The sequence below is a fragment of the Leopardus geoffroyi genome, chromosome A2 (assembly GCF_018350155.1).
Source record: "Leopardus geoffroyi isolate Oge1 chromosome A2, O.geoffroyi_Oge1_pat1.0, whole genome shotgun sequence".
Taxonomy (NCBI): domain Eukaryota; kingdom Metazoa; phylum Chordata; class Mammalia; order Carnivora; family Felidae; genus Leopardus; species Leopardus geoffroyi.
Window position 1 is genome coordinate 146,393,088 of NC_059331.1, and position 25,450 is coordinate 146,418,537.

Below are 25,450 nucleotides of genomic sequence, written 5' to 3' on the forward strand. Positions count from 1 at the left end.
GCTTACTCGGGGAAGCTCATCATCTTGCAATTTTAAAGAAACAAGTCTGTGCTGGTAACTACCAAATCTTTCTAATCAGCCCTTTATATTTCTGGTCTTATCAAACTTGATATGCCTGAAATTACTTCCCAGAAAACTTAATCTTTTTTTCCTGATACCTAAGTAGACTCTAACACCCTTGTCCCTAAGGCTGCAGACCCCCAGAAGGACTTTGGTTATGCCTTTTCCTCCTTTATTCCATGTACTACTCATGTATTCGGGCAGTTTTCCAGACTCGCTACCTGTCTAAAAACGGCTCTGGTTCTTCTGTTTTCCCTGGTGGGCAACTACACCAAGTCCATTGTAGCATTCCACCCCAGATCAGGGCAACCACCCTCCTCGGTGGCTTTCCAGGCTCCAAACTCTTGCTCTGTAACCAAAGAAGCTTCCTTAAAACAATCACTCAGGTCATTTCCCATCAAGATCAAGTCCCTCTTGTTTTCTTTCCAAACTCTTCATATTCCAGAAGCATGCTATCCAAACAAACTTAGAGTTCATTGGTCCCCTCCCCTCTGATGGAGGATCTCTGGCTTCTCAAGTTGAAATTCACTGTGTTAACCACAACTCCTTACAGTATTTATCTGTCCCATAATTCAACAGCGCGGAGGGCTGAGAAGAAGAAAATAAAAGTTCCACTCACAATTAGAGGTAAAAATGTGGAGAAAAATCACAAATTGTTGATTCTAGTGGGTTAGAACTAATGATTCTCTAGGACTTACACAGATCTCTGTCCATGGACTTTCAGCCATTATGGTTGAAGCTAATGGCTAAATAGTTGAGATCAATGGAAAATTTCAACCATGTTATTCATATCCTTGATTTATTAGAGAAAACTAGCAGCCGACCTTTCAAAACCCCATTAATTGACTTTAGCTCATCTTACATGCAACTGTAGTTAATCCATCATAAACTGCTAAGCCAGTCATAAATTTATATGCATTCAGAGGAAAACCAACCATAAAATCCATTTCATTCAATTATTTTTTTGTAGGGGCGAGACGGTAACTACTATATGTATAAAAAATACATATAATGTACATGTAGTCATATTTTTATCAGACTGAAACAGGGCAGATAAGATCTCCAGATTTCTTTATTTAATAATTTGGGTTAACTGATAGATGTTAGCTAGCTAGCTCCTCAGAAGTTGGAATATTAATGATGGATTTTTAAATTTCTCCTGCTTACAGTCTGTGAACACTAAAAAACGTAAAATTCTACCCTCACAAACAAAGAGGAGTCAGAAACCTATAAACTTCTTCAACCTGAGGAACGGCATTTCTTAGGCTCAAGCAGTAGTTCTATGTGCAGGACTTGGTAAGCAGGGACCGTAAAAGGTGACAGACATCTTGAGGAAAACTTCAAAAATGCTGCTCAGGAGGAGTGCCCTCAGATAGGTAGGTGGACTTAAAGAAGAAATGGCTTTGAGATTAAAAATAATATTCTCTAGGGGCGCCTGGGTGGCTCGGTCGGTTGAGTGTCCGACTTCAGCTCAGGTCACGATCTCACGGTCCGTGAGTTCGAGCCCCGCGTCGGGCTCTGTGCTGACAGCTCAAAGCCTGGAGCCTGTTTCAGATTCTGTGTCTCCCTCTCTCTCTGCCCCTCCCCTGTTCATGCTCTCTCTCTGTCTCAAAAATAAATAAACGTTAAAAAAAAAATTTTTTTTAAATAATAATATTCTCTAAAGAACTAATTCAAATCCCACTTCAGTGAGGAAAACCTATTCCTGCAGCTGTTCTGAGGGCACACACACGGCGAGCAGAAGCAGACCACCCCACAAAGACTTCCTGTGGTGCCGTGGCACAGGACCAGCTGGCCACAAGGCTTGCCACACCACACTTGGTTTACTGAATGCTGACACGCTGCTAACGGAATCATATATCAAGCCACCAATCTGCTGGAGGATGAATTCAAGAATGTATCCAATTACTTCACCGAGAGGGTCTCCTGTGTTTATGTGGATAAAATATATAAAAGGTCTGAATTCATCAGATTTACAAATGTTCTCGAGTTAGTCCATGGGGATCTTTTAAAGACAGAATAAGGTCTTATGAAGAGGGTCATGCAAGCAAAAAGCCAAACGCTTCCCTCCTCACACCTTTCAAAAAAAAAAAAAAAAGTGCAATTAGTAGGAATAACAATTAATGAACAAAAAATTTTTGCAATACGATACACTGAATCTCACCAGTGGTAGCATTATAATTTTTAAGTATTCCAAAGTAAAAACAGGTATTTTGGTTATATGTTGGAAAGGGCAACGTCAAAGACATAGGGAACTAAACCCTGGACGAACACCAGATACGTTCCACTAAGTGCCAGATCGCCAGGCCACCAACCAGAGGTGTGTAGTTACAGAACATGGAACGTTTTGTGGCACGCTGCCAGACTTAGAAAAATCATCTCCCGTCCACTGCAGTTCCCTCCCCCAGCGTACTTAAACTGTAGACATCTACAGAAGAACATGAACACTGCTAGAGATCGGAAGGAAGAAAACAGGTTCCTGTTCACCAGAGACACGTCCTTTGTTGCCATGTCGGTCTCAAACACTTTCCGCCTTACTCGGGTGCTCTTTAGAGGGTTCATCCTAATTCCAACCTGGTAGGACCCTGCTTACCTTAAAAGACTGCCAGCTGAAACAGTAATAGGATTTGTTATTTTCAGAAATGAGGGCAATTAATGTATAATTAGCTAGCTGGTATTCTTACAGTCACACCAAAACTCATTTTTAAAGTTTTTAATTACTAGATAATAATTTAGTTTGTCTTTGAGGTCAGGAGCAAAGATATCTTCATGCAATTACAAGATAAGTGGCCACACATGGCAAAGACTACCTCCATGCAGTGATCACAAGCAAATGAAGAGAAAACAAATCTGTATCATCACGACTGGGCCCTAAAACTGAAGCCTCAAAAAAGCTAGAACATAGCTGTGTCTCTCTGGAAGGGCCACAGCCTGGCTCATGTCCTACCCTCTGCAAAGCCTGACCACTCCATGATCCTGATACCACCACTGAACACGAATGTGGGTTTTTTAAGGAGTTTCTGCAAGTTTTTAAATTCAATTCTTAAATTCTGTGCATAGTTAATTAATCTCTTGGGCCACATACCAACACCACATCTGAATATCTCCAAGCAGACAGACAGAGGAGGTAGACCATGGAGCTAGCTAAGCACTGTTGAAGCCATCAAATACCAAACTCGGCATGTTTCTTTATCTCCTACAGTTGACATTTCCCCCACAGCACTGGAAAGAAACTGCTCTACCTGGCCTCTAAGAGACTTACAATGACATCCAGCTGTTGCAAAGGCAGGATGATGTTTATGATTCCACCATGGACAGATCAATACTGAGTTCTCAAGCCTGTTCTCAAATGTTAGTTGTTGGCCAATCATCCATGCAGACAAATGCATGTATCTCTTGTCTGCGTAGCTACATTAAAGTGGCTAGAAAACGCAGTTAGCAAGCACTAGTGAACACAAAGCATTATTTTGAGACACAGTTACCTTTAGCCAGAATTTTAATTGTTTGGAAAGATTCACAGGCTACCTGACTGAAAAGAGGGATGGAATAAATATTTCCAGCAGGAGAAAGCTTAAATTCATTAGGCCCACAGTATAGTACTATTAAATAAACTTATAGTTTAAAATTGTTCTAAATGCTTAGGAAAAGAAACTTCGTTTCTCTTGTCTATTTTTAATCTCAAAGTCCCTGAAGTACTCCTTTTGTTGTAGGCAACTTCATTTGTCTGTGATTGACTCCCCAGACGACTCTAGGGGAAGTAATTTCCCAAATGTTGATTTTTCTCACCAGCAAAATTAGAGGAGTATCCAGTCCATTGGCTAGCAACCCTAAAGGTGAGAAAGAATAAAATTGTAAACTGCCCAATTTTATAAGAAAATTGTCTTTGACCTTACTTGTCCACAACTTAATCCACAAAATAAGTCATTTACCAAGTCAGTTGAGAAATGAGTAAAATTAAACCGGAGAGAAACACAACTGACAGAGGTCAAGAATGCATGGCCCAGAACGGTGGGAAAGAAATTAAAGCTGAATTGCAGTGGCGGTACCGGGGCCTCCAAGAGTGTGGGTAGAAAAGCCAACTGTGGATAAAACATATTTGGGAAAAAGGGAAACTGGAAAATAGTAGGAATGCTTAAAAAGCTACCTGTGGCTTAATGAACTTTCCTTCCATCAATTTTTAAAATTACAGTTGTTTCTGAAACTAAAATTCAGATCCCCTTGGCTGCATTTTAAATTTTCCAGAGCTTTTATCATTGTGTCTGGAAGAGCAGGAAGGGATACAAAAAAAGAAAGCAAGAAAAAGATGTTATCACACAGGAAATCAAAACGAATCAATTTTGTGATGGCATCTGCTACTCTCCTCTTAATGGCACAAGAGTAACAATAGTAACTTCATACTCAGTGACTTCATATGATGACAAGCATCTTTAGGAAATTAACCATATTACCCACTATAATTAGCTCTCTTGCAAGGTTAAATAATAAAAAATTGAAAATTACTGGGTGATTACACTATAATCACACCAATTCTAAGTTTCTGAATGAACAAACTGCACGGAAACTTGGCAAAGGGAAACAAATGACAATAGAGGCCATGAGTCAAAATGGGCTACCAGAAATCAATGGTCTTTTTTTTGGGGGGGTGGGGGGACGAGAGGATTAAATCTGCTGGAAACAAGAACACTGACTGGTAGCAGGTTACGAGAAGTGTAAATCTGAAATTTCAACTGGGAAGTGCTGTTATACTACAAATATGTACATCCATTGCACAGTGCATGCCTTGGGGCAAAGTTAATTGCAGGAAATTTCACAAGTCACTCCCTGCTCCGTACTATATTATATGGTAGAGGTGTTGAGACAAGTTTTGGTTGCCAGGCTAAGCCTTTTGGTTTTCAGCTGAATATTTGTATTAACATGCCAACTTTCTCCTATTAGTTGTTTTATATTAAATTAGGTTTTTTGTCCTTTGAACTAAGATTCTCTCAAGAATCACAGCAGGAAACGGAATGACTCCAAATTTACCAATTGTAGACTAACCTCCAATGCCAGAGTCTTTAGCAGTTTGTAATAAAAATTTAGTTCACATTTCAGGGATCAGGAAGGTCTAAAAGAAACTTCAAGGTCATCGGTGCCAATCATTACTATGTACTTTTACAATAAATTGTAATTACCTGCTCCTAAAACTGCCCATGAAAGAAATGTTGAATCTTCTTGAGGAGCAGTTTCGGTCTGAGCAAAATGTCAGAACAATTCTCCCATGCTGAGTACATTTTTGACTACACTCACTCCTTCATGGGTCCCTGCACTTATCTACAGTGTTAGTGTTCTCCATGTTCATATGTTACAGAACACTTAATGATAACTTATACACATGTAAGAGGGAAATAAAAGTTCACTTTGACCAATGTAATTTAATCCTTGTTACTAAGTGCTTCACCAAGTAATGCTTTACACCAACATTCCATACATGTGATGAAATAAATCTTAAGTCACGTTGGGCTTCTGCTTCCAAATCTGCTCTGAACTTCAAACACCCTCTGGTAGGAAAGTAAAATGGTACGACCACTTTGGAAAATAGTCTGTCACTTCCTCAAAGGTTTGCCCAGAGTTACCATGTCACTCAGCAGTTCTACTCCTAGGTACACACCCAAGAAAAATGAAAACATATGCCCGCATAGAAACTTTTGTGCACGAACATTTACATAGGCATTATTCAAAACAGCTGAATGGTAGAAACAACCCAAATGTCCATCATCTGACAAATGGATAAAGACGTAATAGCTGGGGCGCCTGGGTGGCGCCGTCGGTTAAGCGTCCGACTTCAGCCAGGTCACGGTCTCGCGGTCCGTGAGTTCGAGCCCCGCGTCAGGCTCTGGGCTGATGGCTCAGAGCCTGGAGCCTGTTTCCGATTCTGTGTCTCCCTCTCTCTCTGCCCCTCCCCCGTTCATGCTCTGTCTCTCTCTGTCCCAAAAATAAATAAAAACGTTGAAAAAAAAAATTTAAAAAAAAAAAAAAAAAAAAAAAAAGACGTAATAGCTGTAAAATGGAGTATTATCTGGCCATGAAAGGTATGAAGTACTGATTCGTGCTACAACATGGATGAATCTTAAAAACATTACGTGAACTCAAAAAAGCCAGTCACAAAAGACAACATATCATAGATTCCATTATAAAAATTCCAGAATAGGCAAATCTGTAGAGACAAAAAGTAGATCAGTCATTACCTAGGGTTCGGGGAGGAAGGTTAAGGGGATGAGGGGGTGACAGCTGAAGGGTATGGGTTTTTTTTTTGTTTGTTTTGTTTTTAAGGTGAAGAAAATCTTCTTTGACAAGAATGTGGTGATGGCTGTACGTAATTGTGACTTTGTTTAAAAACTATCAAATTACATGCTCTAAATGGGTGAATATCATGTATGTGAGTTATAATTCAATAAGCTGTTGTTTTTCAAAAATCTGTTCTGAGATGTGAAGTACCTGAGAATCAGCAAATCTCTTCCACAAAGCTTTTCTGGTCAACAGTAAAAGAATTAGTTGAAGTCCAATTTACTTTACTGTAATTGGAACCAGCTCGTAGTATTTTGTTATGTACATTTCTAAAATGTGAATGCAGTTTAAGAAAATACATCATTACATCAGCTATTCCAGGCAGTCTGCCATGAGACATTTTTACCAAAAACACATCTTGAAAGGAATCCATTTAACCAACCTCAGAGTATATGTTCTTTCTTGTTGCCTCATCTCCTCATAAGCCGTTGTATCCCTAAAATTCTCATGTTTCACAGTACTAGGCGTGATTAATTCAGTCAATAATTCCACAAATATCTGAACCCTTATTGTACACCAGGCACTGTTTCAGGCACTTGTATACATGTGTGTACACACACAGCCCCTGCTCTTGTGGAGCTTACAGTCTAATAAGATAAACGATAAACAAATGCTGGCTTTAAACACAGGTTTTTAAAACAGGCTGCTATGCTATGGAGGAACGTTGTTTTAGATGGAGTAGCTAGGAAAGGAGGCTTCTCTGAGAGATGATTGAGGTGAGAAAAGAAGGTGCCAGCCATACAAAGACCAGGGAGGGTAACTCCAGACAGAGGAAATGATTCTTAAATGGCAGAATCAGGAGGAGAAAACACGAAAGAAGGATTAACTGTGTGCTGCTGGTGACCAGCCTTCCACTGTGAGTCTCATGCACCGTCCTAGTACAGGGATGTCTGGCAAAGAAGTCTGCAGACTGTGGCTGGAATAAAAAAGTCTCCTAATTCTTCAGTAAGAAAGGCTCCCTCCGGTCAAGCCCTGCCTAAGGTGACTTTCTTGAACCTCTTGGGGACTGTGTGTTGCCTGCACCACTGACTCTTTCACCGCATATGGGTACGAGGCTCTGCTAGGGAGTGCTGGGACACGGACAGCAGACGTGCACCCCAGAGACCCCTATGACTGGAAACAATCTAGTGGCACAAAAAAGTAGGCATGAACGACACACACAGATAAGAAGTAAAAATGGGCCACAAAAAGCTATCAAATGTAGGGGTGTGCAGGGATCAATTGCAGCTGGAGCATCAGGGGAAGCCTCACGGGGTGGGGAGGGGGGCACGAGAGCAGAGAGGCCCATGGCGCCTGACAACCTGGACACGTGGGGGAATACAGACTGATCTGTTGTATCCCTAATTAACTTACATAGATTTCCACATATTTGTAGCTCCCCAACCAAGTTACAAGCTCAGGCAGAAAGGGCCTGATATTCCTTACATATCTCTGTGATGCTGAGCATTGTACTGCATAAAGCTGTGCAATTCACAGGTTGGTTCACTATAAGAGAGGAGATGTTGATTTCAGCACTGAGGCAAGGCTTCATAATGAGGTTTTGGCCTTCAAAACAGAGGACTCCCCAAACCTGTTAATGCACCATCTCACTTCACAGGGATATTGCTAGGAGTTTTCCCAAAAGTCAAAGGGATTACAGGTAAACATGTATACAATGTGCTTCTGAACACACACATATGTTTACATGTTTATTTGTATGTCTGCATATGTACATCACTATACCTTAAGTTCAAAATCTCACAAGATTATTTTAAACTTCCGTTGCTAAGTCAAAGTTTGTACTTGAGAGAAAATATTTTTTTCACTGATCAAACATTCCCATCCAGGCCCTCTTAATCCCTTCCCATTCCCAACAAAACATCTTAAACCAAAGAAAAGGCAAACAACATTTTTTAGGCAGTGTCTCAACATCTCTAAAAAATATTCCATGGCCAAACTCACCATAGAGAGCTGTCCAAGTTTGATTAATTACATCTAGACACACAGTTCCTGACCTGAAACAGATGGAAAGAATGGCATTTTTTTAAAAATTAGAAAGCTAGTTGCATGTACCTGGCAACTAATTTTATTTATCAAGAATAGTACGAAAGAAAGAAAGAAAGAAAGAAAGAAAGAAAGAAAGAAAGAAAGAAAGAAAAGAAGGAAGGAAGGAAGGAAGGAAGGAAGGAAGGAAGGAAGGAAGGAAGGAAGGAAGGAAAAAACATCCCAATTAGGGAAGTATGATGAAGAGCAGAATATATACAAAGTCTTACTGTTTCCTTAGAGATTAAAAGGAAAAATCAGCAAGTATACAACGGTGAAATCAGACAACACCTTCACCAGGTGATTGGAATTAACACTGGCAACCAGGGGCAGACAAACCTGTGTACCTCCTCAGTAGCCTGAGGACACAATTACACTTTGTGGTTTTCTGGTCTTAAGTACATATTCTGAATCTAATGATGAGGAAACATATCAGACAACCCCAAATTGAGGGATGGTCTTTAAAATAACCGATCTATATTCTTTTTTAAAATGTCAACTTTATAAAAGCTGAGGAACAATTCCAGATTAAAGTATTTTAAAGAAACGTGTAATTAAAGTAGTTTAAGGAAACAAGTAAATGCAATACATGATCACGGACTGGATATTTTACTTACGGGGGGAAAAATAAGTGCCAAAAAGGTACACCGCTGGAATGTGGCAGTAGATTAAAACTGACACTCAATTCCTGAACCTAGCGAGTACACTGTGCTTATGTAACAAAACATCTTTGTTGTTAGGATGACTGATACACACAAGTATAAAAAGGCAGTAGGGCATGATGTGTGTATACAACCTACTCACACAGAGTTCAGAATACCTCGTGTGTGTGTGTGTGTGTGTGTGTGTGTGTGTGTGTGTAACAGCAAAATTTAGCCACAAGACTGCAGAACAAAAAAAGCATGTATTGTAAACAGCATCAGAAATACACAATAGGAGGCACATTTTAAAATATCACTAATAAAATATTAGAAGGAAAGAAAGGGTACGTAAGACTCATTAACTGAAATGAAACCACAGTCATTCATGTTTGCTTTACTCTCAAGAACTAAGAAACACTTTAAGGGCTGAAAATAGTGAATCTGTATACAGAAAACTTAGATCTCTGAATTGTGTCTATGCAAAGAGAAAAGAGATGTGGAATATTACACATGCTAGCTGGGTATCAGGGGGAATAAAGGACCTACTCACGGCAATGGGAAAACTAAGCAGCCCAACAGCAGAATGTGCACTAAAGTGGTTTAAAATATCATATCCCTGGGACTCTATAGTTTAAGTGACCATATGGTCCTCTCTGTTGATAACATCTAGAAAGATAATTGAGGCGCTTTTTTTTTTTTTTTTAAATAATGGAGAGAGAGAGATGAATGCTAGTAAGGGCAGTTGCTGCTAAGATTTAAACATTTTTAAATAGTTACTTACGCTTCATCAATGTTGGGATGGAAAATTTTATTCATGAATCCTGTAAAAAGAGATGTTAATTAGCAGCAAAAAGTATCCAGAGAACAATTCGTTTTAAAGTATTTTAGTACTGGAAACAATTTCATTATTAGAAAAAGGTGATGATACCCATAACTCATTACTTTTAATCTTAGATGTTTGGTTACTGTTAATACTATATGATCTGACAGTGTCACTTACTTAAAACACAGGGTTCTATGAGAGTTCTATTAAAAAACAATGAGCAAACTTTGAAAGCAATGCAGCTTCTTATCCAAAATAATCATTAAGAGAAATTGTTTTCTGAGCTATGTATGAAGGTACTTGCGAAGAAAATTTGTAGTTCTAAGTGGGTTATACCTAGTACTGATTACTTTTATCAGCAAGTTAAGAAAGCTACCCTGACTTCCCGCCCAAGTTTTATTGTTCAGTCTCTAAATTTGGAGGTTCTGCATTTAAACTTCTCCTTCTGAAGCTCAGTTACCGGTATCATACCACCACACTGGGTGCGGAACATGAATGAAGCTGTTGAAACACTAAAGGAATACCGCTACCAAACCACAAAGGATTTCATCACAGTGACCAAAATATTTAACTTTAGTCTACTCATTCCAGGAAACCCAGTTTTGACTAAAATTGGGGCAACCAAGAAATGAGGCAAGGAATTAAAAGAGAAATCTGTAAGATGGCTGTATCTGTCAGGGATTCAAGTTTTTTGATATATCCCTAGAAGAACAAGTAGAGACTAACAAAAGTAAGTAGGGACTTATAAAGAGTTTATTTTTAAGCAATCTCCACACCCAACGTGGTGCTCAAACTCACAACCCTGAGATCAAGAATCGCATGTGTTACTGACTGAGTCGGCCAGGCGCCCCTAGACTTTAACATATATATTGACGTTTAAATTCCAAGGAGAAATTAGTTTTAGTCTAATTAAAACCAGTGACTGAATCAGTTTGTATATATGCAAATGACAATACGCGAAAGCAGAGGTCCACTGTCAGAGCCATCATTTTATCCTCCATATCAAGACTTTATTCCATTCCATACTTTTGATAAACTGAAGTTCCCTACTGAAGTGACTATCATTGTGTCCCTCTCAATCCCACCCTCCCTCACCCCCACCTCGTATGTTTCTCTTTCCCTCATTCACAATGTATTCGGTCAACACCTACGTGTCAGGCACTGTGCTTGTTCAGGGTATGAGATAAGTAAGGCAGTACACTGTTCTCCTGGACGTCAGCGCAGCACTGAGACAAGACACAAGGAAGCAAGTGCAATATGCACAAAGAACGGACACAGCTGGAGGGAAAGAGGAAGGTACCAGGAGAGATGCAGAGAAGTGGCATCAGAGGAGGATCCTCAGGGACGAGTTCCAACAAAGGTCATTACCTGGGAAAATCTAACAACTTCTCTAGACTTAGAAAACGGGGTTAATAGTACAAAATTCCAGGTATTCCATAGTCTTCACTTGCTCTAGTCACTCTAATACTAACTACGTTTCTACTTTTTTTAATTGTTTTTACATTTTTTTGTGTTGGAATGGCTTCATGTTCTTACTGCTGTTGAGAGCTCAAGCAATGTTTAAATTACTCTAATGCAAAAAGAAATGCCTTGTGTCCAATTACTATTTCATATTAATTTTTCATTAAGGAAATAAGATGCTTCCAAGTCTAGATTTAAGAAGTCTGTGTTTACTGAAGAGATTAAACTAAGCCAATACAAACGTTCATGTCTTAATGTTAAGAGGATAAAAATTCTGTATGACCCTAGAAAAACACTAATAAATGTGTTCAAGAAGACCCATGAGGATATTCATTGCAGCTTTATTTATAAAAGCCAAAACCCTAATGCAATCCTATCAAAAGGGACTATGGGAACTGTAGTAATATCCACATGTTGGGAGTCCGATAAAGCCAAGGTAATGAACTAGATCAGTAAGTATCAACTTGGATAGATCCATCGCTAAGGGGAGAAAAAAAAAAGCTGTATGAATTTACAGCATGATAACATTTAGATGAACTAAAACAAAGCAACACTACATATCTCTATGGTAACAAGTATAGAAAACTGTACTGAAGCAACATATATACTAAACTTAAAAAGTAATTATTTCAGTGAGGGTGCAGGGTCAAGGTCATGGTGGGAACAGGGAACAGAATGGGAATGGTGATTAAAGATGAATCTATCTGTAACACTATATTCCTTTTAAAAAGAGATAAAGAGAGAAAGTATTTGTATTTTTTTTTTTTTTCAAAGTCTGCACATAGGAAACTGGAAGCAAACATCTACAACTGTTAACAGCACTTAATTCTTTGTGGTGGGAATATTTTCTCCATTACACTTTTCAGATTACATCACTACCCCCACCCCCATCCTGTACCAGAAATGGGATCACAGCAATGTAAAAAATAGAAGGAAACAATCAAGTGTCAACAGTAGTCAACTTTGAGAGACTCCCACATTCTATTATTCTCCTGAATTTCCAAAATTTCTATACTGTGTAATTTTAATAATTGAAAAAAAACCTTAACAATTGAGAAAAAAATGTTAAAAAATTAAAAATGTAGGAAACACTTTTTTTTTTTTTTTTACATTTATTTATTTTTTTGAGAGACATAGAGAGACAGAACACAAGTTGGGGAGGGGCAGAGAGAGAAGGAGACACAGAATCCGAAGCAGGCTCTGGGCTCCGGGCTGTCAGCACAGAGCCTGACGCAGGGTTCGAACTCACAGACTGTGAGATCATGACCTGAGCCGAAGTCGGACGCTTAACCGACTAAGCCAATCAGGCACCCCAATGTAGGAAACATTCTAAAGTGGACCAAATTATACACAGGTTATCCAGTGCTGAACCATTTTTAAGGAGGAAGGTCACTAAAATCAACTATTTAATTTTCTCTCAAATCTTAAACACTTTTCTGTTTAAATATTACAAGTTCAATACAAAAAAAAAAATCAAAAGATCTTCAGATTATAAGACATATGGTCCTCAAGATTAGTTACATACAGGAATATACTGCTATTACAACTGCCAAGAACCTTTCTGATGAGTGGGAAACAATGTTTAGCCACTAGATGGTTTAATTCAAGAGAGTTGTTCTATTATGTGAAAAGTATTTTGGCTTGAAGCTACAACAAAGAACTCACAATTCATTCTTGATGCTGAAAATCCTGCTTCTGCTAGATGTCTCCTAAGTAACACCTCGTAAAGCAACATGTATGGCAGAGGTCCCCAGTGCTACAGGTAAGAATCACCTGGAGAGCTCTTTAAAAACAAGTGCTCCGCTAGAATGTGGCAAGTGTTATGGAGGAAGAACAGCAGAGAAGGGGACTCAGGACAGGAATGCTTGGGTGGGAGCTGCAATTTTAAATGGGATTGGCAGGGAGGGCCTTATGGAGAAGCGGACAATCGGAAGGAGTGAAGGAGGTAAGGGAGGAATCATTCAGTATCTAGGGGAAGAGTGTCTATATAACACGAACAGCCAAGTGCAAAATGCATCAGGAGCTCAGCAAAGGGAGTATGAGGAGACCAGCAAAGGGAGTGGTGAGGCTGAAGCGTGATGAATAAGGAGAAGCCTAGAAGTGAGGTCAGAGAGGTGAGGAGCATTTGTGGGCCCTTTCAAGGATGCTGATTTCCATTCTGAGTGAGGTGGGAAGCCAGAGACTATGCTAGAATGGTGTTACATACAATCCCTCCTTAAGATTTTTTGTTGGTTTTTAACACAAGCCTTATCTCCGGGCAGGGGGGAGGGGGTGGGGGCTAATAAGGGAACAGCTCAGTAAGGTCACAGCACCAGCACATCAGTGCTGGGGACAGAACAAAGGTCCCGAGCAAAATGAGTGAGCTGTGTTCTGCTTTAGAATGTTTCCTACATTTATAATTTTTTTTTAACTTGAAGGTTTTTTTTTTTCAATTATTAAAATTCACAATGCAGAAATTTTGGAAAGTCAGAAGAGTGAGAACGGAACTTCAACAATTTCATGTCATAGGAACCTCAAAGGTGTAAGTTGAGAAAATAGCTAGAGTCAAAAGAGATTTAAATGTTTACCAAAAACGGTCTCTGAAAGATTAAAGTGCCTCCCTTCTGGTACAAGGCCCAGAGATCCCATTTGGAATCAATACAGCTTCCACACTGTTTTCAATTAAGTCGAAATTCTGGCTTGGTTGAATCCAAGAGTACATAACAGGGAGGGCCAAAAAGGACTCAGTAAACATACTCTTAGTAACAAATGGGTTGGGGGTGCCTCGGTGGCTCTGTCGGTTAAGCATCCAATTTTGGCTCAGGTCATGATCTCACAGTTGGTGAGTTCGAGGCCCATGTCGGGCTCTCTGCTATCAGCACAGAGCTTTGGATCCTCTGTCTACCTCCCGCCCCACTCATGCACATGTACTCTCTCTCTCTCTCAAAAATAAACAAGGAAAGAAGGAAGGAAAGAAGAAAGAAAAAGAAATGGGTTGGAGCCCAGACCCCAGTGCCCCTGCTAAGTATAAAACATCATCTAAGCTCTGAGACAGAGGGCAAAATCAGACTGGAAAAAGAAAAGTATTAACAGGGGCTTGAGGTCTAGTCCCAACCCTGCTAGTAACTGCAGACCTTGGGAAGGTCCCTTCACTTCTCAGCCTGTTCCTTTACCTGAAATAGCTAGACTGTATGATCTCCAAAACCTCCATTCTTATTCTGTTTATAAAGGAACTATCAGCACTAAAAATCTAGGATTTAATAACAATGGCCAGAGCTCTGACAACAGAGGACTTTAGAGGAAATGTCTAAAGTTAAGTCCATAAAGGAAATTAATTCTGCAGGGCACATTTTTAGGTACAGAAATATTCTAGAGAATACAAAGCTAACAACATGCTAAAATACCACAAAGAGACACAGAATCCACTGACTGGTCCAAAGTAGGCAGAAACAGTTTATACCTTTGCCTTTGAGGAACAAGTTTAACCAGACCAATTCTGCCCAAAAAACAATCTCCAGACTACAACGATCTCTTCCAATACCAGGCATTTTCAATGGTTAGAAAAATACCCAAAGTAAGTAAACAGAACGGAGTATATATCCTTTAACATTTGCTCTTGGACAAGCTGTGGGCAGTATTTCTGGCAAAGTCCTTTACACGCTGAACGATGATGGCAACAATAGCACTTCTGGACGAGGAGGGGAGGAGACACAGAAAGAACAGGCCAGGAATTCAGAGAAGGAACATTCTCAGGACTCAGCGTGTTTGCCCTGGCATGTCCTCCTTCCTTTTGGCAATGCGATCACCACACTAACGAATACGTCTGCGACAAGAGAATTTTCCCAACGCTTGTTTCCATTCAACCAGGAACTAGCTTGAAGATATTTTAAGAAAACATATTTTGAAAACTGCTTTTGTGAAAACATGATAGGCGGAAGCAAGTCATTTTTAATCTACATGATTTAAGATTTTATTCACAACCAGACATTTTCTAATGATATATATATTTCAGTGATTTGACCAGATAAAATCCACAACTCCTTCAAATCTCTGAGACAATTATCCTCTGGCACGACCCAACACTTATAAAAGGGAAGGCAACAGGATCAAACGTTTGGCTAAAAAGCTCACCACCTCTGTCCTCTATGTTTTAGCAGAGGGGAATGAGGTGATTTATAATTCTGGAGGAGGAATCCAAATCATGCTTAGTTGATGTGAAAAACTGCATTATCTCATAAAATGAGAGATTATTAAAAAGGAAAAATATGCCACGCTTTAGCTTGTGACACTCCCAATACTCAACTGTTCTAGACTAACACATCTTTTGACCCATAGGCTAATAGGCAGAGGAAGTAAATAACATCATGCCGAGTCATGCTGAAAACCGGTGTTTATTTCAGCCCGTTTCTGTGTCTAATCCCAGCAGGGGATCTGTATAAAGTTGTACACGCTTTCCAGTAACTTCAGATACTGGGGTCAATATGTAAATAAAGGTGGCAAAAATTAATCACCTTTGTTTTACTTGTGAGGATATTTTTAATGATCAAATGTGTGGACACAATGAAATACCTAGGTCCAGTCATCTATACAGAAATTTCCTTCAGAATAATCTTGAGAAATGAGAGGTCCGACAAGTGACTCATGAAACAAGGTAAATCCACCCTAAGGTGAGGAGGTGAAAAACGCCGAAGGCAAAAATAGAGGAGCTCCATTCCAGGGATAAAATGAGCTGGGACTGCAGACGGCTAAGGCGGCTGTGGCTGATGCAATTTAATTACGAGTTTATGAATCCCTGTGAGAAAAGGGTAAGTGAAAACATTAAGCCATTCTGATATTCCGTCTTCATGATAGATGCCCACACAAGGTAGACCACTCAGAACCAACCTGATGGATTCGTTTCTTAGGCAGATATAATTGTTTCGAATCTATTTATTAAAGACTGGATCTTATCACTCCTAGCAGCATCTCGGACTGTACATTTTTTAAGGGTAGTAACTTGGATCTCCATTCCTAGCATGCAGGAGGCGACCAGGGTTGGGATGTTCCAGCTAAAAGAGGGGTGGGGGGTGGCGCTGCTGCTGGCTTCACCAGTGACGGCCATGCCGCCAGCTCTGTGCATTAGCGCACACTCAGAGATTTTCATCTTACCTCAGACGGCCAGGCCCAGCCTGTGGCAGCCCGCACCCAGGCAGAGGCCTCTTCCGAGAGCCGAGCCTTTCCTACTCAGGAGAGATGGACCTGGGCCGGTCTCTTCTTGGGTGAGGAACCCAGCAAGGAGCTCACTCTCAATGCCCTGTGTCATGGGAACTTCTGAACTGATCCTGTGTGTGTTCAGGAGATCTAAACTCAACAAGGGGTCGTCTTTTCTGTTTCTTCCTTTCTCTCTGATAATATGGAATCTGAGGGATGGGCTGGATGGATAAGAAGAGTTCATTTATAACTAAGAAAAGGTGAAGTGTTATCCTTCAACAGCCTAACCCTGCTACCAACCTAGCAGCCTACCAAAACCTGCGAGCCTTAAATCTACTCTCCTGTAGTTTCATTTGCGGAAGACTGTAACGCTCTCTTTCCTGTCTCCACAGGGTCTCTTTCACTCTCCTGATCATTCATATAACCACACTGTCTGAATCTGGAGGACTCTGTTCTCATGGTCATTACTCCCTGCCTCAGTAGAGGCAGTATAGAACACAGTTGGCCACTCTTCTTAAATAAAGTCGTGGTTAAAAGATCAGACTCCAGTCACACGGCCCAAGTTTCACTCTGCAAGCCTCAAGCAAGTTAAGAGTCACTGAATCTCTTTGCCTTTGTTATGAATAAAGCTAAGTTAAATTTTGGTATCTGCACATCATAGGACTGTTATGAAGATTAAATGAGTATATGTATAGCATTTGACCAGCAACTGGCACACAGTAAGTACTCAACGTTATTATAAGCCTCATGAGCTCAGGCAAGTAATTTCACCTCACTCTCCTCATCCTAAAGATGAAAGTATCTGCCCCTACCTACTCCTCTCTCAATCCTTTAGAAGTGTCCAGAGCATTAGAGTATATTTTGATTAGTGGGTATTAGGCTTCCTATAACCCCATCACACTGGAAATAGAAAATACAGGTACTCTAACATTTATCATGAAGAAGACCATTCTAATTGCATTTGGTTTGGGGGGAAAAGACCAGACTGGAAACCAGAAGGCAGACTCTGCAATCAGTTAGTAGTCAGTCATTTATCTCCACCTTCCTGAGTCTCAGTTTTACTATCCTTAAACTGAGACAACTGGATGATATCATCTTTGACGTTCCTTCTAGCATTATGTTTTCACCAACACCAGAAATATGAACAAACCTTAAATTGTGGTGAACAAGCTTTTCAAAGGGAACTAAGACACTACTCTTACTTGTTTTTAAAAGGATCGCAGTTTAACTAAAGAGGAAGCCAAAAATACATGTTTTCATTACGATAACAATCCAAAAAGGAGGAAAGGAGTTAATGCCAAAAAGATGTCAGAATAACCAGCTCAAAAGCTACAGGTCAGCTACTATAATTAAAGTAGGAACTAACCTAAAGAGTAAGCTAGATGGAATTATTATGTAGCAAATGGAAAGATTCTCTAATAACGAATTGCCAAAGGCAGAATTGAGACTGACATAAGCCAGCTTCTAGAAGGAAATGGACAAATCTTCTGACAGAAGCAAGCATGTACAAAGGCAAGGTTCCCCTTAGAGGTGGCCTGGGGGAGGGAAAGCCAACTACTATTTTTACTCTGGCTAATAGCAAGATGAAGGTCAATGAATTTAAATATTATAGACTGCCAACAGGAGGTGTTTCATTTAACAGGGCCGATATGACCACTGGCTTCTTCCATTACTGAGAACTTTAGCACCTGGCGTCCAAGTCTCTTTCTTGTCATTTTTAGTGACATTATCACCCACACAGATCACACTCCTGACACCCTGTCTTCTCAATCCCTGAAGCTTCTTCTCAGTGACTTTTCCTCTATCACATCTCATTCACACTCCCATCACACTCCCAGGACATACCTGGGATTTGTCATCTTATAAACAGCTTCACCTCCAAAATCACAGACCACCCCCACCCACCACAGTCCCTAAGAACTCTAATCCACTGACCCTCCCTTTTCTTCCCACCCACCAGCCCTCCTATCTTCACTCCTCTCCTTGCTTAATTTAAGATTTGAGGCGCCTGGATGGCTCAGTCGGTTAAGCATCCGACTTCAGTTCAGGTCATGATCTCGCAGTTCATGGGTTCGAGCCCCGCATCGGGTTCTGTGCTGACAGTTCAGAGCCTGGAACCTGCTTTGGATTCTGGGTCTCCTATTCTCTCTGCCCCTCCCCCACTCACACTCTGTCTTTCAAAAAAAATAAACGTTAAAAAAAAAAAAGATTTAAGACTCATTGCCATCATTGCTTTGCAGCAACCTTCTGCAAACCCCATGCACTCTCTCCTCAGAAATACCCATCTGCAACTGGAGGAAACCAATCATTCATATTCGCTGTACTTGGACTTGAAGGTGTCACTAAACACTGATTCATTCATCTACTCCCTCACCTCAGTACAGAGCAGGCAATGTACCAGGCCCTGAGGTGGGGAGAAGGAATGTTTAGCAGAACAGACCCAGGGTCTGCCTTCATGGAGTTTATATCTACTGGGCTGGCAGGGAGGAAAGACATTATGCAAATGCACCAACTTTAAAAAGTATGCTCAATAACCTTTTGTGGATTCAACATCACAGATAATTTTCCTTTCTCCTTTCACTAGTAGCCTGTCCCCGATTCTCCAACGGCTTGTGCATTTTCCTCATTATTCTATAAATCTCCAGTCCCCTTTGCTCCTCTATTTCTCACTTTGACTTAAAAGCTCTGCCTATTTTGAGAGGATGGGGGCTGGTGGGCAGGATCTCTCACTCTCCCCATCAAAATCCTCCCTGCACACACGCTAATTTTTCCTGCCTCAAGAGCTCATTCAAATGTTTAAGGTCTTCCTACTGTCTCAAAGGCACTGTGCCTTCAATCCTCATCCTGATGCCCAGCATCACCAAGCTTTCCCTCTTTTCTAGACAACTGCCCCTACAATGAGCACATCAACAACCTTCAGAATCTCCCATTTCAGAAGTAAAAACTGAAACCTTCCTTTTATCTCCGCCCGCCATTTGCGTGCCCTCCTTCACACAGCCAAATTTCTTCAAGGCAATGGTTTATAGACACGAGAGTTTCTCAATGTTGGCACCTGTTCCAAACCACCAGTATTTCTACTCTTCCCCTATAACAATACAGTGATCACGAAAACCTGCTTAAAACCTTTCAATGATTTTTCCATTGCATTAAAAAGAAAACTCATGCTGGGGCATGTGGGTGTTTCAGTCGGTTGGTTATACACGCGACTCTTGGTTTCGGCTCAGGTCATGATCTTGCGGTTTCATGGGTTCGAGCCCCACGTCGGGCGCCGTGCTGGCAGCTTGGAGCTTGCTTGGCATTCTCTCTCTCCTCCTCAATCTGTCCCTCCCCCACTCACATTGTCTTGGTCTCTCTCTCAAAATAATTACAAATACATTTTTTAAAAATTCTCTAAAAAATAAAATAAAACCAAGACTCAAGCCTTTAATCTCACCTACAAAGCCCTATGGGACCTGACCCTGCATGCCACTTGGAGCCTCTCTCTTATTTCACTGCTCACCCAGTCTCCCAGCCTTATTCCTCTTCCTTGAGCATGCTAAGCTCCTATCTGCCTCAGGGCCTTTCTGCTCACAATTTCTTCTGCCTAGAATGCCCTCATCCCTGATCTTGGAGGATCAGGGCTGGGGTTTTTTGTTTTTGTTTTTTCCTTTTCATTTAAACCTTAAGCTTGGGGCACCCAGGTGGCTCAGTCGGTTGGGCGGACCACTTCAGCCCAGGTCATGATCCCCGCACTTCGTGGGTTCCAGCCCTGTGTCGGGCTCTGTGCTGACAGCTCAGAGCCTGGAGCCTGCTTCAGATTCTGTGTCTCCCTCTCTCTCTGCCCCTCCCCTGCTTCCACGCTCTCAAAAATAAATAAACATTTAAAAAAAAACCCTAAACCTCAAGCTTAAGTTTGTCTGAGAAACCCTTCCTGAACACCTAATCTAAGATATCCATATGTCAATTTCACCACATCAATCTCTGCATAAAGCTATCAGACATTTTAATTTTTTGCTTCATCTTTTTTCCTCAAAGAATTTGTTCAACCTCTGTTCCCCTGGCACCTGGAATAATGAATGCCCTGCATATATTCGGTATCTAGTAAATTTGTGAAGCTGATTAGAAAAAAATGGTATAAAAATGTATCAGTTTTCCGAGAAAGTAAATTCTGCTTCAGCTGCCAGACATATTCTTTAAAAAAAAAAAAAATCCACCCTGGAAAATTTCATTTTCAGAACAGCAGTAAAAAGAGAGCTTTTAACAATGGCTTACATTCTCATAGCATTATCTAAAAAAAAACTTTTATGAAACTTTCCTGCTAGAACCTTGTTTCTCTCTACTGGAATTCAAAAGACATAGATCGCTACATAGTAGCAATTATGTATCTTCTTGAGACAGAAACCAAATTCAAAACCACAGTCATGAAAGCCAAGAAGAAAGGAGGTGATGGAATTTTGCTTCCTTGGTCTCAGAATTCATTGTTTGTGAAAATGCAGTGGTCCAAACAGGCCTCTGTTAAATAACTAACCCCCAAACCTTTCAGAAATGACTCTACTCCAAATCCTCGTCCACCCCTGACAACACTGCTCCCTTAGCTTCCTCGCTAGCTCCCAGGAGGTAATTATACAATGTTTCCAGCCAGGAAGGTACACAACGAAATGGTAAATATTCTAAACTCTGTATTTTAGTCATACCCTATTATAAAATTCCATTCCAAAAATATTGTGATGTAATTTCTGGCCATAGTGAAATAAAATTTTACAATGCCGGAGGTGTCTGGTATTCTGACAATGAAAAAGGTTAAATCACTTTCCTTAATCGCTGGCAAGGTAAAAAGAATAAGGTGCACTGATCATCAGAGTATCTTCTGATTAAGAACCTATGGTAGACTGGGAGATTCAGAAAGTACTCTGACAGGTTATCTAATCTAGTTTCCCTTGAAGTAGGAAGATCTAAACTGCTCTATTGAGAGGATACCCGACCTAGCAGTAAAGGCCACTGGTAGAGCTCAATACAGTATTCCAGCTACTGTTAATTGCCCATGACCTTTCCTTTTTGTCTCCATTTACGGATATGGGTTTGGCTAGCTCTTGCTATATGCCCACTGACATCAAATTCCATTGCACAACGAGAGTGGTTTTTTTCCCTGACCATTCTATCAACATTAAGCAAATTATTAAACCACTCCCTCCAGAATCTTGTTCTCAATCAACCATTTCTCTTACTCTGCTTTGGCATAATCAAATTTGCAATCCAGACACACAGTACATGCAGCCTGCTCCTGTGAGAGTCTTCCTCACTGTTAAGATGGATATGTATATAGATAGTGTTTCAAAAGTTAGTTTCTAGACTTGTTAGGTGGATGTTAAAACAGTGTTCTATTTGTAAAAAGTATAAATGAAAAAAAAATTTTTTAAATACAAACAATGGGGTGCCTGGGTGGCTCAGCTGGTTAAGCGTCTGACTCTTGATTGAAGGTTATTTACAAAAGACTCTAAAATACTCTACAGTTCTCTCTGAAATTAGTAGAATGAAGTTTTATTAATATACTACCCAGTAATCATTTAAAAATATAAAGGCCAAATTCTTCATTTTCTCTTGAATGCTACTGTTTAAGTAGCTATGGTGTGATGGAGACTACTGTAGATCCTGAAGGAGACTTCATGATATTTTCAAGACCTTTAGAGGTGGAAAGACTTAAATCTAACATTTTATGCCTGTATTTTATTAGAAGACATAATCCTCCCCACCCCCCCCCCCGGCTTAAGTTTATCAAAAATGTTATTATTTATGAGTTATGAAACAGGAATCTTTTTTGGTTCATAGGAGAAAAATGGAGCAAGGGGAAACACATGTGAAAGAGTCAGATTGGAAAGAGAAGTAGGTAAGAATTGTTAGAGGTAGCAGCCCAAGAAAAGGGAGAAAAGGGAAAGAAAGAAAAGGAGTGAAAAAGAGTTTTGTGTAAAGGTGTAAAGATAGTACCCAAGATGGTATAAACTAAATTATAAGCAGAAAAACAGAGAGAACGGTATGTAACCCTTATACACACACATAATTAAAATTGAAAGGAAATAAGAAAGGAAACTGGTGGAAACTTGGGGGCCAGCAGGGCCTTAGCAAGCTACCAGGTGAGAATTCTGGCCAAGGATATAATGGCTTTCTAGAACAAAAGACAGGAAAAAGTATAGACGCAGACAGGACATCTGAAAGACATGCATTTGCCATATGTTTAAAAATATAAACTTTTAGGGGCGCCTGGGTGGCTCAGTTGGTTATGCATCCAACTCTTGATTTCAGCTCAGGTCATGATGGCACGGTTCATGGGCTTGAGCCCCATGTTGGGCTCCACAGTGACAGAGCAGAGCCTGCTTGGGATTCTCTCTCTGGCCTTCCCTGACTCGCACATGCGTGTTCTCTCTCAAAATAAATAAAGAAAAACTTATATAAAAAAAATATATATATATATATATTACATATAAATAATTTATATATGATATATATAATTCATATATATATAGTATAAAGGAACTTACTATTATTTAGAAGTTATAGAAAAATGTTTTTAATCCCTTTTTTAAGTTTTTTTTTTTTTTTTTTTGAGAGAGTGAGAGAGAGTGAGCATGAGAGGGGGAAGGGCAGAGAAAGAAGGAAAGAGAATAAATCCCAAACAGGCTCCATGCTGTCAGTGCAGAGCCCAATGTGGGGCTCAAACTCACAAACCATGAGATCATGACGTGAGTCTAAATCAAGAGTTGGCCTCTTAACCAACTGAGTCACTCAGGCACCCCCCAAAACGTTTTTAATCCCTTTTATAGCCATGGATAACTGTAACAATATTTTGGCATTCATACTTGGAATTTCATGGAAAAAATTAGAGTTAATGCTATACAAGATTACCATTTTCCTGTGTGTTCCTTTAAAGACAGAGTTAAAACATTAGTCATGACTAAAGCATTTTGTCCATTAAGACGTACCATAATTTAACTACTTTATGATCTACTGGGTCATTTAGATTGCTTCAAACTTTTTAAAATAAACGTTTTTAAAGTAACACTGCAATTTGCATACTTACACATTAGTTTTAGTGCACAATTCTGAATCTTAGGATAATTTAAGTAAAATCACTCAAAGAATATAAAATCTTCAATTAGTATATACTAAGTTGGCTATATCATAATACCTTTGCCAACAATGCTTAACCTGCCAATGTGTTAAGTCCTGTATCTCTCATTTTAAGTTTATTTTGAGAGAGAGAGAGAGAGAGAGGGAGAAACAAAAACAAGAGAACGAGTTGGGGAGGGGGTAGAAAGGGAGAGAGAGAATCCCAGGTGGGTTTGACTCTGTGCTATCAGCACACGGGGCTCTCTCTCACAACCGACCTTGAGATCGTGACCTGACCTAAAAATCAAGACTTGGACGATTGACCACTTAACCAACTGGGCTACCCAGGCACCCCCTCACCTTTTTTTTTTTTTTTTTTAAATATTTTTAATGTTTATTTATTTTTGAGACAGAGAGAGACAGAGCATGAACGGGGGAGGGGCAGAGAGAGAGGGAGACACAGAATCTGAAGCAGGCTCCAGGCTCTGAGCCATCAGCCCAGAGCCCGACGCGGGGCTCGAACTCACGGACCGCGAGATCATGACCCGAGCTGAAGTCAGATGCTTAACCGACTGAGCCACCCAGGCGCCCCCCTCTCACTTTTTTAATAAGCATTCTCTGCAGTAGACATAAAACCATTTTGTACCCTACGCTTATTGGTTACTTTTGAATTTTTATTCAAAGCTGCTCTATTTTACCCTCTTTAAACGGCATCACTCATCTTTATTTCACCCCCTCATCAACTACAAGTCTGTTTCCTTTGGTAAAAACATTCTCTTAATAGACGAGCACATGCTGGAAACTGAATCTAGAGAAATATGGCATACTCTCTGTAGCAACTTCTCTGCAAAAAAACCTAAAATCTTCATGGACTGGGGATTACTTGGGGTTTTGAAACAGTGTTCTAAACTCCTTATGCACACCTTCACATCTCTGAAGCTCTGTAAAAACTGTATTCTCAAAAAAGAAACTCACCTTTCTTGTAAAAGCCTATCTTTTCCATACACTCTCTCTCAGCCACTAACCCACACCTCTCCTAAAAAGCAATCAAGTGTTGTCACTAAAGTCTATGCAATATTTTATTTATATTGACCTTCTAAATAGTGAGAGCCTTACATGATCTTCCTAATTGCCTAGTAGAATGCCATCTATCCTGAGTATTTAGCATATTGGTCAATATCAAACATGCAGAGTTCATTTAACTCCATGATCTCATTTTTTAGAAGAACAACAGTTGAGTATCAGTCTCATGGTCAAGGAGAATGAGGGCCAGAAGTACTCTTTCCTGATATCCACACCACTGATCAAGCACACTCTCCTAACTCTACACAGTTGGCGACTAAGCATTCTAGGAATGTTTCTGAATGAAAAATACAAAAAGTCTGAACTTTCAAATAAATCTGAACTTCAAGATTCTGAGCCTGGGTGGCTCAGTCGGTTATGCGTCCAACTACGATCAGGCCATGATTTCGCGTTCCGTGAGTTCGAGCCCGGGGTCAGGCTCTGTGCTGACAGCTCAGAGCCTCGAGCCTGCTTTGGATTCTGTGTCTCCCTCTCTCTCTCTGCCCCTCCCCTGCTGACACTGTCTCCCTCTCTCTCAAAAATAAATAAAACATTAAACATTTTTTTAAAATTCAAATATGATTTATTTCAAAGCAGTCTCTCTGGAAAGCTATGCAAATACTTACTTCAATGATGTTACAACTGATTAGGAGTTTTATAAATTCTCTTTGAAAGTGCTGTTAGGGCCAGCTCACAAGAAAATCATAATTCTTAAGCCAATTTCATAATCATATATCATTTTACACTCCGATTGATGTTACTCAGTTTTTCCATCATCTTATTCTGTGAAATTAAATGATCTTTAGCC

General features: G+C 40.1%; 1 protein-coding gene across 5 annotated transcripts in view; it reads right to left on the minus strand.

The window, feature by feature from the left end:
• The window catches only part of UBE2H (ubiquitin conjugating enzyme E2 H), a 103,069-nt gene that overhangs the window by 15,463 nt on the left and 62,156 nt on the right, over positions 1–25,450 (minus strand). For 3 of the 5 annotated variants that reach the window (XM_045495625.1, XM_045495627.1, XM_045495626.1), the window contains 2 exons: positions 9,829–9,868; positions 8,326–8,378 (listed from right to left, as the gene is read on the minus strand). The exons of the other annotated variants lie outside the window; for them this stretch is intronic. In XM_045495625.1, coding sequence (XP_045351581.1) covers positions 8,326–8,378; positions 9,829–9,868 — 93 coding nt within the window. The remainder of the gene's footprint in view (positions 1–8,325; positions 8,379–9,828; positions 9,869–25,450) is intronic. 5 annotated transcript variants of the gene reach the window in all.